Consider the following 26,773-nt stretch of genomic DNA (forward strand, 5'->3'; position numbering starts at 1 on the left):
TTTGTCCTGTCAAAATGTATTTTAATAATCCCAATATATGATAAAAAAAAAATAATTGTTTGACTACTAGATGACAGCTAAAATAATCGTTAGTTGCAGGCCTACAAAGTAACATAACAAATAGGCCCAAGTGTCTGCTATCAAAATATAGAAAAGAGAGTGCGGTATAACTGTATTGTTTTGATAGAAACCAGACGGATGAAGCTAATAAAAGTATGTCAAACACTGTGCAGAGGTCTGAATACAATTACACGGTGGATTCACAAGATTATTAAGCTTTCCAGCAGTGCACAGCCTTCTGTTTATTTTATTGGAACTACGGGAACCTGATATTTGAGCACTGTATCAGACCACGCAGGCAGATTGTAATGACCAGGAGCCCATTACTGGCAGCCCTGAGTGTGAAAGTGTGTACCAGGCAATAGACACACCTTTTCTTCAAACTGGGCTTAAAGATGAGGTGCCTAAATTTCAACACATAAATCTATCTAACTAATTCCTAGCACTCACTAACATGGACTTTTTGGCATATTGCTAGTATTCACATGCATAAGAGCTTTTTCAGATGAGGAAAAAGCAGAGTGCACAGCCGATCAGCTCTCATATCTATATCATATAGTCACACATCGCACTTTGCAATAGAATAAATATTTTGTAATTAGATGAAGACAGTGAATAGCGACTTGATTTTTAGCCAAAAGTTCTGGTAGGGGAAAACCTTTTTTTTTATCTATGAAAAGAAGCTGGGTAATGCAGCTTTAAAAGGATGCTTTATTGAACTGACTCATATAAGTTGGTCTTTACTTGTGCATCACCTGTTACTGCTCCTTCCTGGATCAGTGCTGATAATCACCTGCAGTTGGACTGTAAAACTATGTCACAGCTGTTGACATTTTAACATTCAAAAAAGACTAGTCTTGCAGCATTATGTCGTGTTTTGCTTAGGTTTGTTGTTTCTAAACAGTGTTTTTGTAGCGTCTCGTCTCCTGCTCCTTCCTCTGTGACCCAGTTTTCAAAACTTTGCCCTGGGCTGAATGGAAGCCCTCTCCCACTGGAGCGGCTCTATGCGACAGAAATACCACAGCTCCAATCAGATCATTCACCAGTGTTTTTATTAGAATCTTAATCAGATTAGAGAGGATTTCTATGTTTATTATCTCAGACATATAATAGCCTTCTGTGTAATAATAAAGTAAAGAATCTGAAGCAGGGCTATAGTTGTTAAGGGTACATAGTGAACCACTGTAAATGACTCTGGAATCATTGGAATCATATGTTATAATAACTATCACAGGAATCAAATAGTAGACTACCCTCACATTCCACAGAACAAAACTCCACAGCACAGACATTTATTGTGATGCTAAACCCTCATCCATCAGTGGGCTCATACTTATGGCCTCTATGATGTGTGATGATGATGTCAGCACTGCCATCTACATCTACAAGACAAATGAGATGCTCTGTTATCATCTGGAGGAAAGTGTGGTGGTTTTCTTTGTCAAGCTAGGTTGTGCCTGCATGTGAGGTTTAAGGTATCACATTTTTCAGCTGTGGTAAAAGAAAAAAAAATCTGAAAACAAGATATTTTCAGATTGTATACTTGAGCATATCTGGAGTAAGCAAGCACAGCAATAATAACTGTATCACAAGTAAACATGATAATAGTACAGTCTATTCTGCATAGATGCACACTCTAAATCTGCTTATTATCAGATTTTTGGAGTTGTAAGCAGAAATGTCAAGAAATTTGGCGGCCTGGGGCAAGAAGCCTCACTTGGGCCCCCCTCTAATATAAATGAAATGGAAGAGGGTCAAATACTGGCCCCAAGACCCTGAGGCCTGGGACAACAGACCCCTTTGTCCCTCCCGTCAACTCCCCTGGCTGTAAGACTATTAAAATGACATGTAAAAAAGCAAAATCATCTTATTTCTTTCTGATCATAGTTCCAGCCTTTCTGATTTATTTACCTTTTACATAATCTTAAAGGTCCAGAGATCGGATTATAATGAGATTTTGGTGTGCATGTGAACATAGCCATGATACATTTTGGTCCTGGATTATCCATTACATTATATTTTAAATCCTCAACTCTAGTTTAGCATCTAGACTAATTTATCTCTACTATTGTGAGATAAGAGGCAACAATGGCTATGGTTTTGAGAATACTGTTTGTAACATTTACCAAGCAAACCATTCTTTACAGACTTCTGCAGTCTGCAAATTCCAATTAAACAATAAAACAATAGTCTCCCTCTTCTTCACATAATTTATATTCTACCCTATAGTTTGTACACACCGATCCTTCTCCTGTATTAGACCTCCAAACACTGCCCCACCTTTCAAACCCCCCTCTTCTGTCTCTCCTCGTACCCTCACGCTCGCTCTTCTCTAAGCCCCCCAGCTCTCTCCGCTCCATCGAGGATCAAACAGCTTTCAGTGGAGATGGAGTTCAAATCCATAACCCAGGAAAATACTGGTACACCCGCTCTCATATACTACAAGGCCGTCATGGTAACCCACAAAAATCCTATTTCTCTGCATTCCCCTGTTGCCTCTTTAGATATTTCATAAAACAAGTACTTAGGTTATGGACACAAAATCACATCTAAGGCAATCACTCATGGAATTCTAATGGGGGATATGTTCCAATACCAGTATAAGTATCAATAGTCGATATTTGGCACCAATATTTATCCTAAGTTACCTCAGTCTCTGTTTGCTCATGTGTCATTCCCAGTTTGTCAGTGCATCAGAATGAGTAAAAAAGTAAACAGAAGAGCAATGGCTGTATGTTTACACAACCAAGCATATTTTTATGGACAAAATTTGAGGCTAATTTGAGGCCTTGCTATGGATTTTAAAATCTTTTCATCAGTTTCGACAAATAGTGGTTATCAGCCATAGCAGCAAAACAAATATCAGTATCGGCCCATTTTACGCTATTTTCTGATCTATGTTATAATGTTGTTTCCTCATCACAAACAGACCTGGAGTTGTATTTTGTTTCATGCACACATGTTTAACGCACAAACCCTGCATATTTAGGCATATATATTGAATTACTGAAGCATGTGAATGAAACAAAACACAACTCCAGGTCTGTTTTAGAGGATGTAACATTGGTTACAGTTCACATGAGTCAATTTTGCATAGTATAAAATATTAAGAAAATTACTAAAACTAACCAATGCCCCAAGTACTGATTACGCCAAAAATTCAAAATACTCGATTCATAGTAGTTTTTCGTTTTTAACTCTGAACATTTCTCATATCTTGACTTTATTTTATGATGCTTACAAACTTCCACCTCAAGACTGAGTGGGCCATGTGTTTTGGCGCTCGTTCATTGGCAGTTTTCTCCGTGTTACTGACACGGTGCCAAATAGTGCGTGTGCATATCTGAAGTGTGATGTGTGGGTGAACTCACTGGCTGACTCCTTAAATCCTTTGGCTGAGTGGACGATCACATTGAGGAAGCCGTACAGGCCTGAAGTCTCCTCATCTGTAAAACAAGCACATACGGTTCAGTCTAGTTCAAATAAAAGTTAAATACACAAATCATTACAGACAGGATGAGATCATCTATGCAGTGAATAAAAACATGTATTGTATGAGAGGCTTTTAGATATTTCAGCCCATTGACACTGACTAGTTGCTATAGTGTAACAAGTATGGGCTAAAATAAAGTTTCATCATTCAATATATACGAGAATAGACCACAGACTGCATAAAGAAGTAAGTGGATTAAATGACTGTGACGTCACCCATAGTGTACAGCTCAAGTCAAGCTCATCGAGGCCAGAGCAGAGCAGTTACAAGGATGAATTTGGAATCGAGTTCACACTGAGAATATCATAGGAACCAAAGAGCCGATCTGGAGCGAGGCTGTTGAAGGTAACGCCCCTTCCTGCCTGTGTCACGGGTATTAGCAATGCTGTCACTCAAACCTGTTGATAACTCTAGCGGGAGTGCGGGAAAAGAAGGCACCTGATTGACTGTTATTAATGTTCATATCTTAATTTACAGACATAATAGTGAAATAACACCAGGATCATGCAGAGCGGGTTAATTAACATTTAAGATCAAAACGAGGAGGCTCACTGCAGCAGTTACAGAGAGAGTGGTGACAACGTATCAATGTAAAATGAATTGGAGCCACAGTCAATGGAGCTGCAAACACACCCATGATCACTTCCTATTTGGATTGCGGTGAGTAGCAGGTTAGCTATGTCCATTTATATATACAGTCTATGTTATAGACCCATTCAATCTGAAGGCAGGCTGTCTATTTAATGACACATTTCGCAATTGCTTTAACTGTACAGTTTATGCCACTAACACATAACATGAGCTCAAATAAATCCTCAAAGTAGCCACCCTTTGCTTTGTCAATTTTTTTTCCATATGACTTGCTTCATATATTTGTTGTTTTCTGTATGTATCTAAAATGCAGAAAATTGTAAAAATAAAAAAAAACATTTAAAATAAAAAACAGAATGAGAAAAAATGAAAACATGGATGAGTGTGTCCAAACTTTTTACTGGTAGTGTATGTTACATAAATATTGAACCCTCTAAATGCATATCTGTAATTTACAGAACAACTGGTTGATACAGTAATTATCATGACTTCTTCGTGACTAGGAATCTTATCTTGGACTTGCAGTTCTATCACATAATGTAATAAATGGTACTGTACTGCAAAACAGATTTTTACATTCCGTTATCAAGACATTAACCGACAGTGGCTGATAAATGGACAGTCTGAACCACTGAGAATCCTGTGTCCATATTACACTATTTTTCTGATCTGTCACAACCTGGAGTTGTGCTTTGTTTCATTCACACACATAACACATAAACCCTGCATATTTAGGCTGAGTTCTTCTCTCAAACTGTTCTTCTGAAACAGAAAACACTCTGTTCCACCTTGTGATGTCATGTGGTAATCCAGGAAGTGCACCACTGTGTTTTAAACTACACCTTCACACATTTGGATGATTGAGCTCTGGAATTGCCCATCTCTACTGAACTAAAGGTAAAAGGAGCTGTTAACTTGAAAACTTGACATCACAAAGTGGAACAGCGCAGTTTGAGTTTTGGAAATGTAGGCAGACTAGTTAATAAAGAGTTATTCAAACATGTGTGAGTGAAAGAAAACTCACCTCTGGGTATGTTTTTGATGAGGCAACAACATTCTAACATGGCTTAAAACTATTTTATGTAATATAGAACTGTATGTAACTTTTCATACATCACAGACTAAATAAAAGACACAAAAATGTAAAATATGTGAAATATGTTTGAACTCCTCATCCTCTGGGAGACTGAGAACTACAAATTATTATCTGTGGTTCTCAATCCCCCCGTGTACACTATTCTTGACTTGAAATACATTTACCAACTACTATTTATAAATAAAATTAAATGTAAACAAAATGATGAAATGTAAAAAATTAAAAAAATAAATGGAAAATGAGGTCATCTATGTTTATCTCTTTATTGTGAAGGGATTGAGATTTGATCATCATCCTCTCCTTTTTAATGAGGAATGTGCTACAATATTTCTATTTCTCTCTCTTTGTGTTTACCCTTTAAAACATTTCCATACTAAAAAACAAACAAAATGAAATGATCAAACGTCCTGTTAAGTATCTTGTTAAGCGCTAAGTTCTTCAGGGCTGTGGATTCATCGCAACTAACCAATTATTGAAATAACGAGTACAAAACACGCCATGTGCTGAGAGAAAGGGCTTTTAAGAGTCACACGGTGCAGTAATTACATTTAAATGACATAGGAAACACTTTGTGATTTTAATGATAACCCAATTTAGCCTTAAATAATGAAATAGGGCTGTCAAAAGTGTCGTAAATCAGATACTAAATGATACCAATGTGTTTGCAAGTATCAATACTAAAAATATTACTTAAAACAGGACAACCAGTTTTGTTGTAAGTTTATTAACACTAGTATCAGATCACAAGGAAATTATTATTGGGTGGTGAAAGTTACATTCTATTGTCAAAAAAAGAGAGAATAATTACCAAAAATAACTGTTAGTTTCAGCCCTAGAGTACTTATCTGCTGACATTGCTACAATATTATTTCTTTGATAATCTTTGTGTCTGTGGGTGTGACTTTTGGGTGGCCCTGACCGAAACAACATGGGGCGCAGTGGTGCTGTGCTAGGGGCCCGTGTAGCCGGCTGTTTCCTGGTAAATAAACTGTGCCGTGACTGTTTGGGCTTCCACTGTAGGAGTCTGGGAGCACAGCCGTGTGTTAATGACAGGACAACCTGCGGGGCGGCGACAGTTCAAAGGGTCAGCTCTGAGGCAGTTTCTAGTCAGCTGAGCCAATCTGTCTACTGTATCAGGTATAACAAGCTAAAGAGCGGAGGAAATCATGTATTAATATGTGATAATTGATTTTTAATAGAGGACAGGGGGGTAAATGAAAGTGTGAATAGTCTGAACGCAGTGGGGGTCCTGTAGAGACGTTTTGGGTTTATGAGAACATTCCAAAAGCAGATGTTATTCATTTAATCCCTCTCACTGCTCACTGCCGCTTGTAACATGGAGGTGAGGGAGTGCATGCATCGACTTTGCTCATGTAAAACTAAGTGAAAAGAATAATAATGAAAAGCTATTTAAGTTATTTTATTTGATGCCCATTTTGCTTATATAGGCCACTTAGAATCAGTGGGGGTATAATAGACTATAACAGCCCTATTGCAGGTGAAACTTTGCTCAAGAATTTTGAAGACTTTGCCATGGGGTTAGGGTTAAAAATAGATACAATAACTGTATAAATGTGCAGTATTTACAGTGGTGATTATCAACTCATGTAAATATGTTCATGCATTTATCTGTGTTAATGCTCATGTTCATCTATGTTTGATGTCTTGCATTATTAGCAAAAGCCGGAGTTAAATCTGTCAACCGGACAAATCGTTATAAGAGTGAAGACATTTCGCTGCTCATCCAAGCCGCTTCTTCAGTTCTGGTCAGATAACTGATGTGACCAGAACTGAAGAAGCGGCCTGGATGAGCAGTGAAACGTCTTCACTCCTACGTTGATTTATCCAGTTGACAGATTTAACTTTGGCTTTTGCTATGGATCAGACCTGGACGACTGAGGGATTACACAGACATCTTGCATTATTGCTAAATGTGATTTTCATGCACTTTTACCAAGAGCAAATCACTCTGGGACAGTATAGTAATCAATACATTATCAGTATATACTATTTGATTTGAACATAGGGGCTCACCCATATGGCCTAGAAGGACATGAATATTCAAAGACAAAGTTTTAGCCCTTTCTTTCATCCAGTATTCTTCCAGGTTCTTAAAGTTCTTTAAAAATGTGGCATTTGTGTGAGCTATAAATGCATATCAAAATGAAGTAATTTGGGACATTGCAAAAAAAAAAAAGAAAAAATCTGTCAAAAGGACTGGAGTTTTTTTTTTTAATGAACTGAAGAAGTTACTTGGAAAAGTGCCAAAACATATTCACACTTAAAAACTTTTGTCCATTTGACAGAATTCAATTTCCTTTTGTGATGGAATCTACCTGGATACCTGAAATATTACACAGACATCTTTTTAATTTGTGATAAATTATTGAGTCTCGGACTAGTTGAGAACTATAACAGAAAAAAAAGTAAAACAATAAAATCCCTAAATTGCATGCAGCACTCCTAAACATAGTCAAAAGTGGCAAGCAACAGCTAAGAAAAAATGCCTGCGAAAGTCATGTTGACAAGTGCCTTTGGGGAACTTTGACATTCATTTTGATACAGTCCTAGAACATCATTCACAACCACTTTAAAGGTTTGAAATGTCAAAATAATGGAACACTTTTGTGAACAAGCCAAAAGGGAGGCAACTTTTAGTATTGAATATGACAGGCCTCTTCCCATCTACAATCATTACAGGCCTGTCCTGTTTGTCCCTCTGCTCCATTTGAAACCATAGACCTTTGTGCCATAGCCTCTGATCAGAGCAGTCTGTCCAGATGGCTTTAATGTCACCGTTCGCCTCCCAATCCAATGCAACATGGAGATTTGGAGCAAAAACAAACATGTACAAGCTAAAAGCCAGCACAGTACGTGGTATTCAGATCAGAAACATATTGCAACCTACATTTTTCCTGCTAGGACCCCCCCCCTCTGTCATTATGTGGCTTCTCCCTGCACTCACACTGTAATAGGCACTTTTGTATGAACCCAAAACTAAAAAACACAAGAAAAACATGCAAGCTCCCACGCACAAGAGGAGAATAAAGAGACAGTGTCCAGTGGTCCTTACCGTCTTTGTTAGTGGTGACCGGGATATTGTGGACGGTGCGGAGTTTGAAACAAGAGCTGGTGAGAACTTGCAGCTCAACAGAGCTCAAAACACAAGCCTGGAGGTCTGGGAAATATACACAACAAACGGCTATAGTCAATAATTAGTTACAGATTTATTCAAGAATAGCTGTGCAATACTGTCATGTGGTAAAACAAATAGGCCTGTCATGATAATTTAAAAAAAATTTAATAAAAGGGAGAGTCAATATTTATCATGGATACTTTTTATTTGTACTAGTGGGGAACTTTTTATTATTTTTCTGTACAATAAGATTTTAGCTATAGAGGGTTAAATAAGTTACATGACACATGGTGCATTTTTTAAACAAAATTATACATTTAGAATAGTTTTTGGGGTTATTGTGTCAGTTGCATAAATTTGTTTCAATATTATCATTTACTGTCTGTATTTTCTTCAGCAATAAATCACACTTCAAAATGTGTTACCGTGACAGGCCTAGAAACAAAAACAAAAAAAAATCAATATTTGTTTTTAAAGACTGTAGTTACCTTTCTTCTGTAGTTTCTGCATGCTTTCCTTCCATTCTGATCTCTCATAATCAGAAGACAGCAAGAATAGATAACTCTAAACACACAAAAGGAACAGAATATAGTCACAATAAATGAACAAAAAGCAAAATATATTTCAGTTCATTATCAATATAGACTTGAATTCAAGAGATAAAAGAGAAAACATCACAGATTCAGTGACAGACTAAATGAGACAACGGTGTGGAAAAATATGCTATGTTAATTTTGAAATATTTATATATCACTCAAGATATGAGGTAAAACATTCAGTATTTTAAAAAAGTTAAATAATAAAACTATTTTCCAGTTATAATTTTGTGAAGTTTTACAGTTGTTTTAGTAATTATAGATATGCAGTTTAACAATTTGCTGTTGTTAAGGGGGCACAGAATAATAGGAAGACTAGCAGAAATTACTACGGTGAAGTGGCGTATTAAACATTTTGACAATCACAGATCTTATGTCGCCCTCTAGTGTGGAAACCTGGGTAGCGCAAACACATATCTAAAGAAAGTCCCCTTACTTTTCCATGTTTGTTGTTGATGCGAAACGGGATGGTTGGGGAGTGCATAAGCAGCCAGGACTCTTGTTCATTCATCTTCTTCCTCAATCTTTCCACACGACTTTGACCTTTAGGTGCTTTCTACAATCACAAGCAGAACAACTCTCATTGGTCTCAAAAATGATGTTAACAGCACACTCCAAAAAACAACTTTGTGGGTACATTCAGTAGACTTATTATAGTTTATTATGCAGCATAACTCTGACATAAGCATAACTGTGAGGCCTTAATTTCCCATTCAACAGACACACTACTTTGTTTTAAACTGTTAATCTAATTCTAGTTCTAATTTTTCGTCATTCTGAAACCTATATCTAAAAGTCCCTGTGTTTTTGTGAGAAGCAAACACAGACTTTATCCTCGGAGTTGTTGGCAGGAAGCAGTGAGTCAGACTTTCTCCTATCAGATCAGTGCTGCAGTGACGTGCGGTCTAAACACCAGCCTGTGGACTGTGGTGCCCTGTGTGAGAGCGGATCTCTGGGGGAAAAACAGGAACTTACGGGCACTGCTCTGGAATACTGTGTGTGCTGCTGAGACGACTGTGGAAAACTGTCATAGATCATAGACTCTGTTAGACTGATTATAACTATAACCTTATGGGTTTCAGAATCATGAAAAATTAAGACTGCTGCCATCGCAATTAATATTTCAATACTAAATACTATCTTTTCAATGGGAAAAAGTACTCCAAATGCAGCATAATACAGGGAGCTGAAATCCATGAATATGTGAGCTTTTGAGAACTTTTGCTCATCCATTAACTTTCACTTTTCGTGCTAGTTCACTATGTAACTTTTTGGTCGTGGGTTTGCTCTCATCGAGACGTTACCACTTTGGAATGTTCCACAGTATGATGTTAAACATGCCCATCTTGTATTTATTACATGTTTTTATTTCTGAAAAAAACCTTGATAAACATGCATTATTACTGTGTGTGGGCTCGCTGATCCACTGATCTGACCTGTAACTTGACCTTGTGCCGTCACATGCTTGTTTTCACAGAATTAGATACATTTAATGAATATCGTAGAACTTTTCAGATAAAACAATAATAACACCAAGGAGACGGTGGTAGTGACATTGTGTTTTAAATTGTTAATTGCTATGGCAACTGTACTAGATTTTCATCACTCTGAAGCACAGGGGCAAGTGTTGTTGACAGGCATAGCTGCACATGATATCTTGGTTGGAGCTTTTATGAGGCCAACAATACACATTATCCTTGACTTCAAAGATAAACAAAGGTGTGGGCATGTTTCACTCAGAAGTGTGCACGTTTCATGTCAAAGTCATTTCTGTAACTGCCGTGGGTGACCACAAATGGATGGTATCTAAACCAAACTGTGGTTTAGACACCATACATTTTCACACATCTAAGTTCTCTGTCTGTGACATAGAGAATTTTTTTAAATGTGAAAGGTCAATGTAAAATCACACTTTTTTTAACAAGTGCTAAAATGTGTAAAAGGTGTAATGAACACTAAAATGGCTGAGGGCTGATGGGTATAGAAACAAGTTGAATAGTTTAAAAATATTTACAAAAAGTGTTCCCAGTCACCTTCTAGACACAAATTTCATACTGATCAAAAATCAGATAAAAAATTAGTTAGATTATTCTAGCATTTAGTAATTTCACAATTCACACTATTATCTTTAAGACTGGAACATTATTCAGAAAAAGAAGAAAACAAGATGTTACATAAAAGTCTGAATTGTAATTTGCAGAGACTGTATATAAACACTCTGCTTGTTGCTTATACAAAAACAAATATTTTAAAGGTGCAATATGTGACTTTTCTGTTGGGGGATGGGCCACTTGCTTGTCTCAATGAATGTTATGCTTTGCTAGAATTTTACACAGTATGGCATTAAACTTGTTTTTCTCTTTGGAAATAAGTCGGTGATGCCAGACCCATTCATGTCAAATCTGTGGAGAGGTGACCCCACTCACAGTAACAATCCATGTTCCTAAAAGTATTTTCTGAGGAGTAAAAACACCATTAATTCTGCTAGAAAGGCATGTTTAATGCCATGCAGTGGAACATTCAAGGCAAAGCAAAACATCTCCATGGAGCGTATTAAATGGGAATTGTATGTATGTTTTACCTTCTCTTTCTGGATCTCACTCTTGAGGACAGAGATCTTCATCTTCATCTCCTCAATCTCGTGCTCGGGCAGCACCTGGACACTGTGGCACGAGTCACACTCATCCAAAGTCTGGAAGGTCAGGTCTGCCAGAGGGATGTACCACTTACACTCGTACTGCTGGTGCCGACTGTAAGTACAAGAGAGAGGACACAACAAGAGAGACAAAATATGAACACAATTTTATATCTGTAATCCCTCAGTCGTCCAGGTAGGGTCCATACGAAAAAATACTTTAATCTGAGTTTTGTTTTAACATAATCTGACCATAAACAACTGACTTAAATAGAACTACAACAGATGAGTGGCTTTGTACTCTTAAATAAGTCTCTCACACATAAAATTAGTCATAAGATTGCTAGCATTAGCCTAGAGTTTTTCAGTTAGTCACATTCATCTTTTTGTTGAAAATCAATTTTTCTTGAATTTTCAGAAAAAAAACCTAAAAAACTTATCAGCCTGTGTTAGTTCATTTGTGTGAACTGTGTCACCATGGTAACTGCAGAACGTTCTGCCATAGGCATGCATGCAGTACACCCCCAGTGTGATGTCACTACAAAGTATCAATAATATACAGAATTACATGAGAATCACAGCTGTAGAGCTTGTGATCGACTGTCCCCATTCAAAAGATATATCATTTCTATAACAATGGTGCGCCGTTGTCCTGCCAAATCCTTCAAATTAGGAAGAAATCTTTTGCCTGAAACCCATGAATAAAATGACAGACTCCAATAAGAAGTAAAGACTCGAGCCAACAGAGTCAAAGTTAATATGCTAAATACAATAATTCAAAACTGGATTTGAAGGGATTACGGCTCCTAAAGGGATTAACAGGAGGTGGGTGAGTTTCCAGATGAATGAGCTGTTATTATATAAGGTGTAAATGTGAATCTGTATTATTATTTAGCACCACAGGCCAGTCCATAATGGTTTAATTCACACATATGGTCGTCATGGCAACATCACCATTATCTATAATTATAAAATAAATTTCGACATAAAACAATGAAATGTTTGCAAGCTCCCACCTCAGTAGTATAAAAACCTGGACAAATTTTCCCTAAACACTTTTAAAATGATATGACCTCATTGTAAAATAAAAGTAAAACATAAAAAGTACTACAATTTAGTGTTGAAAATTACATTAATTTGTCTGCCTTCTCCCTGGCATTTAATACTAGCTAGACAGAATATCTTGGCCTTTTTTTTTGTCTTTTCCTATGTATCATATTATCTATATATTTGTTTTTGTTGACTTTTATGCAAAGCACATGAGAAGTTGTTTTTAGATGTGATATATAAATAAAACTGAATTGAATTGTAAAAAGATCATTTATTTATTGTCATTGTGGCATTGAAATCAGTATCCAGGTATGTTATTGAAGAGGTAACAGCATTATAACATGGATTAAAGCTCACAAGAGGTAACTTTGTATAATATAGGACCTTTAAGGCAATAATTTTCCCTAGTATATACAGCTTTATGTAGGTAATCTTTGCATCACAGCAGGGGGCACAGTGTGGTGTGAAATCAAAAGATCAGTACAAAGGGACCCCGGCCAGGAGAGTAATCTATAATAAACACTTTAGAAGAGCTAAACGTGAAAGTCACACTCACCCCACAGCGGTCTTTTTCATCTTGGCACAAAGCAGCAGATCGGTGAAGAGGAAGACGTGACGGAGCTTCCTGGAGTTTTCCGACACCTCCACCAGAAAGCCATCCTTCACCAGCTGGCGTGCCTGTACACCAGAAACATTACTGTTATATACCATGTGCATTAGACTCAGACAAATGGATAAAGCTATGGAAGTAATCAAATATAGATTGGGATTGAGGTTCAGTCATTTCTAATAATCAGTAACATGCTTGGGTCTTTTTTTATTGAGCTACCAGCCAATCTTCTGTCAATAAAAGCATGTTGTTTGGAGCAGAGTTCATGCTTAAATGTCCTATATTATGCAATTTATTGTTTCATTCATACAAGTTTAGCGCACAAATCCTGCATATTTAGGCTGCGTTCTTCTCTCAAACAGAAAACACCTCTGTTCCACCTTGTGATGTCATGTGGTAATACAGTTTTTAAACTCTATACACCTTTACGAGAATAATTTGGATGATTTCAGCCCTGGAATTTCTGATCTTTAAAAACTAAAGGTAAAAAGAGCTGTTAACTTGAAAACTGCCGCTTCATGGCATCATAAGGTGGGACAGAGCATTTTAAGCTTTGGATATGTAGACAGACTAATAACTTAAATGCATGTGAATGAAACAAAACACAACTCCAGGTCTGTTTTTGATGAGGTAACACTATTATAACATGACTTAAAGCTCACAAGAGTCAATTGCGAACCATTAAGGAAGAAATAAATGTAATATATTTAGTTAAATGGTAATAATTAAAAGTCTGCCCTGTTTATGATTCATATTTTTGTCGCATTGCCCAGCTCTATATTTGAATCTCCCTCTGACGCACCTCTCCTTTGGGTGTGGTGACAGCCGTCCTCCTCGGGTCGATCTCTTCATTGATGGAGGAGAGGAAGTTCTGGGAGATCCTCAGAGCGTCCTGGAGCAGAGGGAAGTCCGGGTGGTCTTTAGGCGTGTGTTTTAACAAGTCCTGAAAAACAAAGTGTTCATTATGTTAGTGATAAAAGAACAGAATGATAATTTGCCTTGGATCTATAAAACGGATTCTCACAATATTTTGCACAAAAAAGCAGGAAAAATTGCAAACCATAAGTCAAAGTTTCTCTTATGTGGTACCATTTCTCAGCATAGAAAAATAATACAAAAAGCATAAAAGTAGCAAACAAAAAGAGACAATCAAGCAGTCAGAGATCAATTAACAGGATAATTAAAATAGGATCAAACTGTTCAATGAATAATAAATAAATAAACAAAATAAAAAATAATATGTTTAAAGGAAATTTTGGATAAAAATGTTAAGAAGTGATTTAAAGATACTGATGATGCCGCCTTATCTCCTCAGGCAGGTCATTCAAAAGCCAAAAACACAGAACAGTCAACAGGGACCTGCTGGAGGAGCAGGCGGCAGGAAGGCTCATACCTGGTTAAAAGATCTAAAATGTAGCTTGGTGCAAGACCTAAACAAGCTTTAAAAATGATCAGTAAGATCTTAAAATCAATTCTAAACGCAAAGTAAGTCAGTTAAAGGAAGCGTAAGAGTAGTGAAGAGCCTAGCTGCTGTGTTTTGAACCAGCTGGAGGTAAGAGATGGATTTGGTGTCAAGGCCAAAGAGGAGGGAGTTGCCATAATCTAGACAGGAGAAGATGAGCGCGTGAATGACTTTTTCCAGGTGTTGGTAGGCGTTTGATTTTGTTAATTTTGCAAAGGTAGGTAGATGTGAAGTTGGAAGTTGAGGCTAGAATCAAAAACGACACTGAGGGTTTTTTTGGCAGCAGGGGTATTACTGTAAGCGAGAGGGCCAAGACTATTGCCAATATGGGAGGTGGATTGGGAAGGGTTGATTAATATGATTTCGGATTTGGAGCTGTTGAGTAGTAGGAAGTTTTGAGCCATCCAACTGTTCACATCACTGAAGCAGTCTAACACAGCAGCCAGGCTTCTGGGGTGGTTTGGTCTCAGCAGGAGGTATATATCTGTGTGTCGTCAGCATAGCAGTGGAAGGAAACGTTATGGCTGGCAAAAAACGTGTCCTAGGGGGAGTATATAAATAGAGAGAATAGAAAAGATATTTGATACTTCCAGTCTAGACATAAATCCTCAAAGTGAAGTAATGTGCTCTGTTACCTTCAAGAATTATATTGCATATTTCAGTGACAGGTTTTGATAAATACAAGAATCAAGGAAACATACTGGGCATATTACGTATTTATCACATTAATAAATAATTAGTACAATCTGTATATCCAATCACAACATGGGGACAAAAATCAGGCCTCCATGGTGTAAATCCTGTATTATTAGATCCACAACATCATTTAAAATTCCGATAAATTGGTTTAAAACAGGTTAATCTTAGAGTTTAGATTCATTTCATGCAAATATTCACTATGGGAAGTGAATGTCAGTTAATAAAATAGCTCCAAAAAGAATGGAAACTCAACATACGCGGATGTCCTGGATGTGTAACCTTGAGACAGTTCAATTTTTCCCAACTTAGAAACTGCAATTGTGTTTCAAGTGGAGACAAACACACTTCCCAAAAATCAATTGAAGTGTAAGCACAAAAGTCTCATTCTGTTTGACCCTCTTGTTTGAACCATAATTGCATCACAGCCTTGCCACGTAATCACTGAAAATCTCATTTCCGTGTTTTTGTGGAGGCTGCTCTCATCAGAGGAGAGGTGTGATGGAGGGACAGATGCAGACGAGTGCGTTCAAAAATAAACCAGCCAATATTCACAGTCTTTCTATCTGTGAGTGGAGAGAGAAAGAGAGATAGAAGGAGAGAGAGTGAGGGAAGAGAGAGGGAGACAGAGAGAGGAAGAAAGAGAGACAAACAAAAAAGAGGGATTGAGAGAGAAGAGGGAGAGAGGTGGGAAGTGAGAGGGAATCAGGGAGAGGAAGAGACAGAGACAAAGAGAAACAGAGAGGGAGAAAGAGAGAGAGGAGAGAGAGAACGAAAGAGAGACCTTTTGAGAGCACACACTGGGGAGGCTGCTGCTCAGACTGTGTCTCAGCACAAATATATACGTGTGTTTTCACAGCGGGCCTCATTAACACCCGTGATTATTATAGTCGGGATGTGGGAGGTAAGAACTGAGAGGCCGGTGTGATTAGCATTTCCAGGAAGAGCCAAAGATTTATGGTTAAGATGAAAAGTTAACTACACTAAAATGCATTCTGTGTTATGCATTCTGTAAATAGGAGGAACACCTGTATGTTTTTAGTTGTTATACGAGCTGGATGTGTCTGGATCTCATACTTGCATTGATGCTCACATTTACATACACGATAAGTTTACTGCTGTGGAGGTCAGTATGACGAATATTTAAGATAAGATAAAATGTTATTGTCTGTGAAGGGGAAATTTGCTTTACATATCTGATCTAGTGCTCTGGCAGACCGTGGGATGAATATTGATATGGTCAGGTCAAGTGAGGACTATGGAAATTTGAGAGTTATATTGATTTAAGAGCACGATTTAATCAGTTTGAAAGATGCCATTTGAGATACATAGAAAAACAAGTAAAGATGAAGGTTGACGGAAAGTTTTTAAACTAAATTCAAAATAAGGGAGCAGCACAATGCTATGTTTTGACGGAACAAAAGAAGAGGATTGGATGAGCAGCGAAACGTTTTGTCCAGTTAATAGATTTAACTTCGGCTTTTACTATAGATTAGGCCTGAACGACTGAGGGTTTACACAGACACTATCTTTTGATCTGCGTAGATCAGCAATGCATGTATAATAAAATAAATAAATAAGCAATTCATACACAATATTGCTCAGAGTAATGATGGAAAAAGCCTTACAATCAGTTGCTAACCAGAGTACCCATTTAGACAAAAAACACTACAAGGCCAATGGTCCATTTGTACTCACATGAAGGACCAGGGTGCTTCTGGTGACACGGTCAATAGGCTTGTAGAGGAGAGCTGTGGACAAAGAAAGAAAGAGGAACATGTTAAAACGTACTGCAATACTCTGGGGAGTTTCCTTAGTAAATTGTACAAACTATTTTCAGTGTTTTGTAAATAACAAATGGTAAATAGTCACATATTAATTAACGCTTTGTCACATGTACATGGACACTGGGGGCAAGGTGGGTTAAGTGTCTTGCGCAAGGACACAATGATAGCATTAATCACTGCCAACCTGTGGGTCTGGTTGCTCAACCAATGATGTTTTTGTCGTGAGCTGTCACCCAACAACACTTTTCAATACAGACAATACAACAGATTTAGGTGTCAGTGTTGTATTAACAGAATACATAACTAAAAAATACTACCAAGAATTACTGCCAACTCAGAACTATCCCTAGTTTTTGTAATAGTTCAAACAAGTATCCCCGTCCACGCTACTTCCAATTCATAGGCACACTTAGAGGTTATAATAGCAAGCGCCAAACGGACTCATTCTATCAACTGATAAAAGCATTTAATTGACCTCCAAACAAAACATTAGTTATTGCATTAAAGCATTCAATATTTCACAGAGCACTCTGCAGGCTACTTAACATGCATCCCACTCTCCACAATGACACTGCAGCCTCCTATTGGCGCTCAAACTCCACTTCAGCTGCTACTAGGCAAACTACATAGAACGCAGCACACATATGTATATGTAGTATAAGATTCAATTTGATTTCAATTTATCTTTGTATAGCCCAAAATCACAACAGCAGTCGTAGCGCAGAGCTTAATGGTCCTATATCATGCAAAATGGATTCTTGTGAGCTTTAGGCCGTGTTATAATGTTGTTTCCTCATCAAAAACAGACCTGGAGTTGTGTTTTGGAGTTTAAAACACTTCCTATATTACCCTATGACGTCACAAGAGTCTGTGTGTTAAACAACTCCAGGTATGTTTTTGATGACAACATTATAAGATACATCAGAAAACAGTGAAATATGGGCCCTTTAACTTAATGACTGTTAATGACTTTCTCCTGGTTCGCTCAAACATTCTTCAAACCTTGATCTTTCTCTTTTATCTGTTTCTTTCATTTGCGCTTTGTCATGTGTGAAGCGTCTTTAAGTACCATAAAAAGAGCTATATAGTGCTATAAATTATTATTATTATTATAACATTGGCAATGAGATGCCAATATACATCGATACAATATACGCAGCACACGTTTTAGTCTTAGTCTGGAAATCACTTGGTTGAAGTCCCCAAAGGCAAAGCAGTGCTGCTGAGGTGATATGAGCAGAAGCAGGTCTGACATGCATGACAGCGTAAGAAGGGATTCCCAGGATGAAATGACAAAGGAAAGACTGGATGGCAGCTATGGGGAGCCCACAAGCGAGAGCACTTATGGATGTATACTAGGAGACAGGTGTAGGAGGAGGAAGAAGAGGAAGCCAAGATACCTCCTAACAACACTCTAATGAAATGACAAAAATGTCTCGGGGTCCCAAAATAATAACATCACCAGTGTCAATGGGGAGACTATGTATTAGACATTTATGGCTGGTTTAAATGAAGCAGGTTAAGAGTCTCTAGTGGGGATATAGTCTGTGCATTATCATAAAGGCTGTTAAATGCTGTGATTATCATCCAGTTTTCAAACTTTGACTCATCTCACAATCAGCGTGTATTAGTATTTTATAGAATTCATGAAAATGTTTTATTCTGTTTTATGATTGTTTTATGACTAATGACTAACACGAGAATTGGTACAGAAAAAAGTATTGTTTGAGTATGGTACCACTACCATAAAAAAATTATAATATACACAGCACAACTGATGCACATCAACTGCCTTTCACCAAGAGATAGGGTGGAGTGTGATGATCTCTGAAGATGCACCATCCTCTGTATAGAATATGGAGGGAGCTCAAGTTTGGCTTAGCCAACCAAGGGCATTTTATCATTCAATTATATTTATATTTATAGAAGGACAAGAACAGAAACTACCCGTTACCTGGTTAAAACACTTCAACAGCCGTCATAAACATGTTAACCCCAAATCCCAGATTAAATGGGCTTCACTTCAAACATAAAAGTGTCTCTGAAAGATTTACGTGAAGCAAACCCTCCAGTCATATTGAACTCTCGCCCCTGTTCCATATGCATCATACTTTCATACTGACTCCCAGTGAAAGCACAGAGAGTGTTGTATAAAGGGCCGTGCTGATGCTGTTTGAAGCCCTGCACCCTCTGGTCATTACTGATGCAGACTCCATCAATGGACTCAGAGGACCAATACTGCAATACAGGAGAGTACTGAGACATGACTCTATACAGGGAGGGAGCCTTTTTATAGAGGGAAAGATACAAAGATGTCTGGAACTACAATGATCAACTACATTCTTACTATAAATATAAAGGTATTAGGCCTATCCTTTGTAATGCAAAATATTTATATTTATTTATTATTTAAAAATATGTAATAGGCTACATGCAGTGTTGTATGTTTAATTAACTCTTATTGTTTATCTGATTGAAGTGGTAAAAATCAATGCCATAATGCCTGAACATGATACTTTTTCATACATAGAATAAACTATAAACTATAAAAGAACACATCAAATAATATGCCAAAAAGTGCTCCTAAAACAGATTTGACTGGCGTGGACTGTCATAGAAAGAGTAAAAGTTTAAACGAATGCCAAAAAATAATGATACACCTATGCTTTCAAAGACACAGCTAGACGTAACACAATTATTCAAATAAATACTGCACAGATACACACACAAATGAACCAAAGCACAAGAACAAATATGGAAGACTGAAGCAGGAGGATTATTGGAAGTCGATCACCCATCACGCTGTCGCCCCCTCAAGGTCATAAGTACATTTCATTTATAACTCCAAATAAAAACATTTTTCATTTATCAGCTCCAGACGGGGACACTGGGGTTTAAACCAGGACATGTGCAAATTGCCAACCTTCAAAATCTGGCATTATTTCAACATAACACTGTGACGTGACGTAGCGCAGAAAGAAAGCTATAAATGAATCATAAAGAATAAAGTGAGATATAGTGGAGGTCACATGAGGATGAGAAGGAGAGATCCATTGAACCAAACAGGAGACACCATTTCCATACTAAACACACTCATATGTCACACTGGCTCATTTAAAGCTGCCATCGTAATTTGCATCTAATAATGAGAAGGTGAGACTAAACAATGGGACGACAGGTTAGCTATAATGAAGACAAAAGATGTTACCTGCAACTAATCCTTCATTTGTTCCTGAAGCTTTCCCAAAGTAAAAGTCACATGTAGTCACAGAACGTCTTAACAGGGCAAAGGTGAAAGTAGCAACAATTTGGCATTTCTGTTAAATATCAGAATCCACTCCTTATTGGACTAGGTGGCATTTCCTTGTTTGTAATTTTGCATCAATAAATCTATAAATGGCCCAGGAAATACAACAGGTATCTAATATTATTATACGACAGCCTGGAAGTAAACAGTATTAGTAGTGTTAATAATAGTAGAAGTAGTAATATTAGTGAGGATATTAATATATAAAGCTATGTAATAACATCCTAAAATTACGCATTGCTTGTACATAAAACACAGTAATTAAAACCATTAAAATGCCAATATTACACTATTTTCTGATCTATGCAATAATGTTGTTTCCTCATTCCTCATTTGTTTAGTTTCATTTGCACCCGTTTAACACAAAGTCTGCATATTCACAGTTTTTTGTCAGACAGAAAACCACCTTGTGATGTCATGTGGTAATACAGGAAGTGCGCCGCAGTTTGTTTGTTTTTTGTTGTTTTTTTTTAATCCATACACCTTCACTAGAATTATTTGGATGATTTCAGCCCTGGAATTGCCAATCTCTATTGAACAAAAGGTAAAAGGTAGCTAATTTGAAAACTACCACGTCATGACATCACAAGGTGGAACAGAGCGTTTTGAGCTTTGGAGATGTAGACAGACTAAACATGTGTGAATGAAACAAAACACAACTCCAGGCATGTTTTGATTAGGTAACAGCATTCATTATAACACGCTTAAAGCTCATAAGAGTCACTTTTATGTATAGGACCTTTAAAAAATATAATTGTGATGATGTAATCTTACAAACAAGACACAAGTAATCTTATATACAAGCAAACAAACATACATTTCCTCAAAAATAAAACTTCTCTTAACTTTTCTTATCAAACCGAGTGGGAAAAACTTTTACAAATTTACATAAACAGCTTAAAGCCACTGCACGCAGCATCATTTCAAAAGTGCCGTGTTTGCTGTTTACGAAGAGACAGACAGGTTTTAATTGCCTGGAATAATGGATGATCAGATCTAAGAAGGAAATTAAGAAGCAGACACTGTGCAGCTCATTGGTTTGGAATTGAACACAATCCTAAATCCCTCTCCCGCTTTGTCAGGTAATTAAAAAACCTTATAAGAAAAGAGAATTCAAAACAGTACCCAGGAGCTAGCAGGCAAGCCCAACTAGCCTATTCTGTAATCAGCCATATTGTTCATTATGATACACTACAAGATGTGGGAAAGACTACATTCATTTGCACTGCATAAATTAACAGACACTTCATGTTACAATAGGAGTCCTGTTGTATTGGCCTGACAAAGCTAGATGTTGTTTTCTATGCATAGTATCTTCACACTTAGCTGTAGAGACATGGCTAACATCTGACACGTTTTAACAATAAGAAAATGTATTTAAAAATTAGATAAAACAGAAAAAAGTAGGGATTTTGTACTTCATATTTACAAGACAAAAGAAGCACCCAAAATACAGAATGAGAATTTTGGCTCAAAGCGATACCCTGCACTACTTATATTGTAATATCTATTGTATACAAGATAAAATAACCAAAAATATTACATTCAAATTCAAAAGCACTAATATTAGCATCAGAAACAAGAACAAGTACCCAAGAGGGGCATTAACCATTATGCAAAAATATGACACACTAACAAACAGAAATAGGTATACAAATAAGTGTGTTAGTTTCAGTGTTGTTAGCTCCTCCCTTCACACAGATATAAGGCAGTGTCCACCAGTAATCTGACCAGAACTGGATGAGCAGCAAAATGTCTTCACTCAAAAAACATTTTGTCCAGTTGACAGAATTGATATTTTTTCTTTTTATTATAGATCATACCTGGACGACATCAGCTCTTAGACTTCAGGTAATATTATTCAAGTTATTCATAATTCAGACAGAATCACTAACACTACAATCACAATCTAACTAATAGCGAAGCCTTGTTGATATAGAACTTTAAAGATATCTCAAAATCTTAATGAGTAAGTATACCAACATTAATGGATTTCAGAATGATGCACAGTTATCATAGCAATTAACAAAATAAAACATTAAAACAAAATATTTTATCTCTGAGTGCTGAAAAGTCATCAAAATAACACAGATGAAATCCATGAAAAGAACTCAAAGACATGGCAATATCTATCAAGTAAACCACTATATACATACACACTATCTCACACTACATCCATCTCAATTCAAATCAACTCTATCCAAATATATTAATGAATAACTGAGAATGACACAAAGCAAAAGTTACCGTAAGTGCAGTTACAGCAGACCCTGAGCACCAGCAGCACCTCCATATCTCTGTCTTTCTCTCACTGTTCTGTCCTCCTCTCACAGAGGAAGAGAGAGAGGAGGGAGAACGGGAAGGCGAGAGAGGGAGAAGGAGAGAGAGAGGACCACTATCTGAGAGTCTGTCTGCTTACACATGCGCCGCTCTGCTCCCCAAGCCCACCACTGCATGCACAACTAGTGAACAACACCACGGACGAGGGGAGTCTGAAAGGAGCAAACCTCTGACGTATGTCTCTGTGTGTGTGTGTGTGTGTGTGTGTGTGTATGTATGTATGTGTGTGTGCATATGTGTGTATGTATGTACGTATGTGTATGTGTGTATGTGTGTGTATGTATGGGTATGTGTATGTGTGCGTATGTGTGAATGTATGTGTGTAGGTGTGTGCGTGTGTGTGTACGTATGTGTGTATGTGTGCGTGTGTATGTACAGACAAAGATAAGCTGAAGATGGAGGTCTGAACTCACCCTCCATGGTGACAGTGGTGGTGCAGTCTTTAGCATCTTTAGGGCCCTTCACTTTGAGGTTCTGGGGCAGATAAAGAGAGGGAATAAGTGATGATAAGTGAAGAAGTAACACTTAGCAAGTGCTTAGTGAACATAATAACTTTTAACTACACAACTTTCTACTGTTAACTTTATTATACAATCAGTCACTCTCTACTTCTAAATGTATGTTATAGGATCAAACCTACTTTTGTTTGCTTTTTTCTTCTAAACAAATTGCATCCTGATGTTGTGCAGTATCAAAGAAAATATTAAGTATGTTTTTTATGTATTATTTATATTACTATTAACTATATTTCAGTGATTCTTCTTACCTCTGATATCTTTTGAAACTGGATGTTGGCTTGACTACACTTCTCCGCTGTCTCCAGTGCAATTTTGTAGTTATCCACAAAGGCCTTGTACACTCCCAACTGACTGGCCTGGAAAATAGAACAGAAAAAGGTGCAATGTGAATAAACGGTACTTCTATTAAAATTGTGCTATTTCCAGATGCAAGGTTCTGATTGGATGAGGCATTTCTTTCTTCTGCAGTATGGGAACACTGCCTGACCCCAAGAGCATGAATATGCATACACTGCTATGCTTCAGAAGCTGGACTCAAAGCTCCAAATCAGATCAATACAAGTGAACTCAGCTGAATAGAAAACGTGCCGGGTCTCCTTGTCCTTAGACCCGGTCACTTTTTCACCTGAAAATCTTTTCCTGGCAAGAGTATGCTTTAAGTTTACCTAAGCTTCCAGAAGTCTTTGGGATAGTATGTATATATTGTCTATTTAAAGCAAAAGGTGGTTGTGGGTGGGTGTGAGGGAATGGTTCACAAGGGATGGTGGAATACCCAGGTACTACGACAATTACACAAGCCAGCGGAACTCCATTTGTCCCCAGAACCTGAATACAGGTATATTTTTAAATGTCAAATGCTTGGCAAGTGTCCAAAAATCATTCAAAATTCAGCTGAATATTTGAATTTATGCACACGCCTCAGCGAGATTACACTTTCTCTCTCCTCCTCAGGCATATTCATATTTCGCTTGTGTAAATGTAATCATGGAGCCACGGTGAGCAGCTGGGGCCTTTGATGTGGAAAAGGTGAGAGAGGTTGTACTTGTATGTAGGATCGTCGAAAGTATTGAAAAACAGATACTAATCAATACTAAAACTAGCATCAAAACTAGAATAAAAGGTTTTGCTTTGTGACAATACTACTTGACTTGTATTTTTGTAATTTGTGTGAATGTGTCCTGTTCCATGGCTCCACGCTGGCACCACAGCACGAGTAATTAAAGTACCATCTGTGGGTGGCGCTATGGTTGACTAAATGCTTCGCTCCTCGTGATACTCTGATGTAGGCTCGTATACACAGCACAGATGGATCTACACTACAGTCAGACATGTCACTGTGAACGGGGGGTCCTGCGGTCTGCTGAAGGAGAGGTGGACAGGACTGTGACGTATCTGGACATACTGCATTAAGGGAGGAACAAAACTGTTCTGATTGATAGATCAAATTAATTTAAATATTATGCGACAAATTATCAATCATTAGCAACACAGTGCTACATAAAACACATTTTAAACTCTGTACAGCTAAAGAAAACCAAAGGAGATGAAAACAGTTGATAAGTATGCTATCTTAAAGGAGTTCCTTTTTGTGCTGCTATTTTGTGTCTCAAAACAGATATTATGGGATTAAATGAAGTAATATTGGTCAGGAAAATATTACTGAATATTAAAACAATCTCAAAATAATCTCATGGACACACTTATTTAAATGTGTATTCTTGCCTTAATTTTTTATTTTACTATAATAACCAGCAATGGAAACATTGTTATTTATTGCAGTAGTTGTCACAGTATATCTAAAGGTATTTTGAAGTAAAAATACACTTTATTAGCATAGTATAGATTACTTTTACTTCCTCCACCTCTGGCACAGGCTCCTACTTTTACCGTCCCTACACAAAGGAAAAATCACACAAGTCCAAAATAGAAGAATGACTAATAACCTTTCCCACTCCATTTTCTGGACTGTAACTGACAGACTGACGTGGACAAGAATAAATTGATCGCTAAACTAAGACTGTTTGAGTAAGGCATTGTGTTGGGCAGAGCAATAGGGCTTAAATGTTTTAATCACAATATAAAATAAACTCTTTCAACAATTATGTAACTGACGATATACCTAATCTTGTTTAAAAGTCTACTACGCAACGTTTTTGGTAGAGGAACTGCAGCAGTTCTGTAGTTACTTTATATGATAAATAACACATTTAGATAATTGTTTACTATATGTGGTTTGTGTTAAAAGGAAATAAATAAAATTTTCAGTCTCTGTCCCATATTGCTCGATATTGGGTATCGGCAGATTCTTAAAGCCCTGGTACCGACATTTGTATTGGAACAGAAAAAGATAGAATGGTGCATCCATGTTCCAATGAATGGCATTAAACTTATCTCCATGGAGACAAGCAGGTGGTGCCACCAGGTTAAGTTACAGGACAGACTTGTGGACAACATACTGTGAAACAGTCCATCTTTATGGAGACAAACAGGTCCTGCAGAACAGAAAAGTTACATGGTGCCCCTTTAAATGTGGCTTTAACAATATTCCTCGTTAACAAACGTCCTTGTTTCAGTCTATTAAAGTTATAGTTATACGTTCTGCTTCCACCTCTCATGTCTTTTCTCTTTTTTAGCTGTAGCAATTAAAACTGTCTACCTCCCCTCACAACTGACATAAGATCAGCTGAAGTGCACACACAATTACATCACAATATTCCAGTATTATACATACTATATATATCTCCACATCATTTTACATTGCCAGTGACATGATATGGCCAAGCCTGCCTCACCAGCTTCTGAAACAGATGTCCGACGGTGACCTTTTCGTCCCACTGCTGGATGTTGGGCAGAAGGGCGTCGTAAAACTCTTTGTGGATCTCAAAAATGTCCTGGATTTTGTAGAAGATGGTCTCAACCTGCTGGATGGTCAGGACCGGCTGGGAGGTCGTGGCTGTGGCTTTGAGGGGACGCATAGGCTGGAAATGAAGGAAAAACATTAGAATAAATGTAATTAGAATGGATAATGTACAATTAGGCCAAATGTAAACATGCTTGTAAGAGGGATGTCAATATAGATTAAATTAGATTAAACTTAATAGTCATTACACTTGTACAAGTACAGTGCAATGAAATGCAGTTTAGCATCTAACCAGAAGTGCAATGAAAGAGGTATTAGATAAAAATGTACACATTTTGACATGTTATACACATATGAACTAGTATCACTATATACAGAACAGATAATGTAGGTAGGTCAATATGATTGATACTACAACTTATTATTTATGTATTTTTGATATTCAGATCTTTGAAAAGTACTGCACTCAATGTGTCACCCCTATAAGCCCCTCCACACAGTATTCTGATCAGAGCAGAGGAGTGGACAGGGAACAT

At 37.3% G+C, this 26,773-nt stretch overlaps 1 protein-coding gene across 3 annotated transcripts in view; it reads right to left on the bottom strand.

The window, feature by feature from the left end:
- Window positions 1-26,773, bottom strand: part of abr (ABR activator of RhoGEF and GTPase) — a 124,975-nt gene that overhangs the window by 47,763 nt on the left and 50,439 nt on the right. For all 3 annotated transcript variants that reach the window (XM_033977865.2, XM_033977866.2, XM_033977867.2), the window contains 11 exons: window positions 26,170-26,355; window positions 23,626-23,733; window positions 23,273-23,333; window positions 17,124-17,176; window positions 14,070-14,210; window positions 13,214-13,335; window positions 11,554-11,722; window positions 9,409-9,528; window positions 8,865-8,940; window positions 8,314-8,418; window positions 3,432-3,506 (listed from right to left, as the gene is read on the bottom strand). In XM_033977865.2, the coding sequence (XP_033833756.1) occupies window positions 3,432-3,506; window positions 8,314-8,418; window positions 8,865-8,940; window positions 9,409-9,528; window positions 11,554-11,722; window positions 13,214-13,335; window positions 14,070-14,210; window positions 17,124-17,176; window positions 23,273-23,333; window positions 23,626-23,733; window positions 26,170-26,355 (1,216 nt within the window). The remainder of the gene's footprint in view (window positions 1-3,431; window positions 3,507-8,313; window positions 8,419-8,864; window positions 8,941-9,408; window positions 9,529-11,553; window positions 11,723-13,213; window positions 13,336-14,069; window positions 14,211-17,123; window positions 17,177-23,272; window positions 23,334-23,625; window positions 23,734-26,169; window positions 26,356-26,773) is intronic.

This window comes from Periophthalmus magnuspinnatus, chromosome 14, assembly GCF_009829125.3.
Source record: "Periophthalmus magnuspinnatus isolate fPerMag1 chromosome 14, fPerMag1.2.pri, whole genome shotgun sequence".
Lineage (NCBI taxonomy): Eukaryota > Metazoa > Chordata > Actinopteri > Gobiiformes > Gobiidae > Periophthalmus > Periophthalmus magnuspinnatus.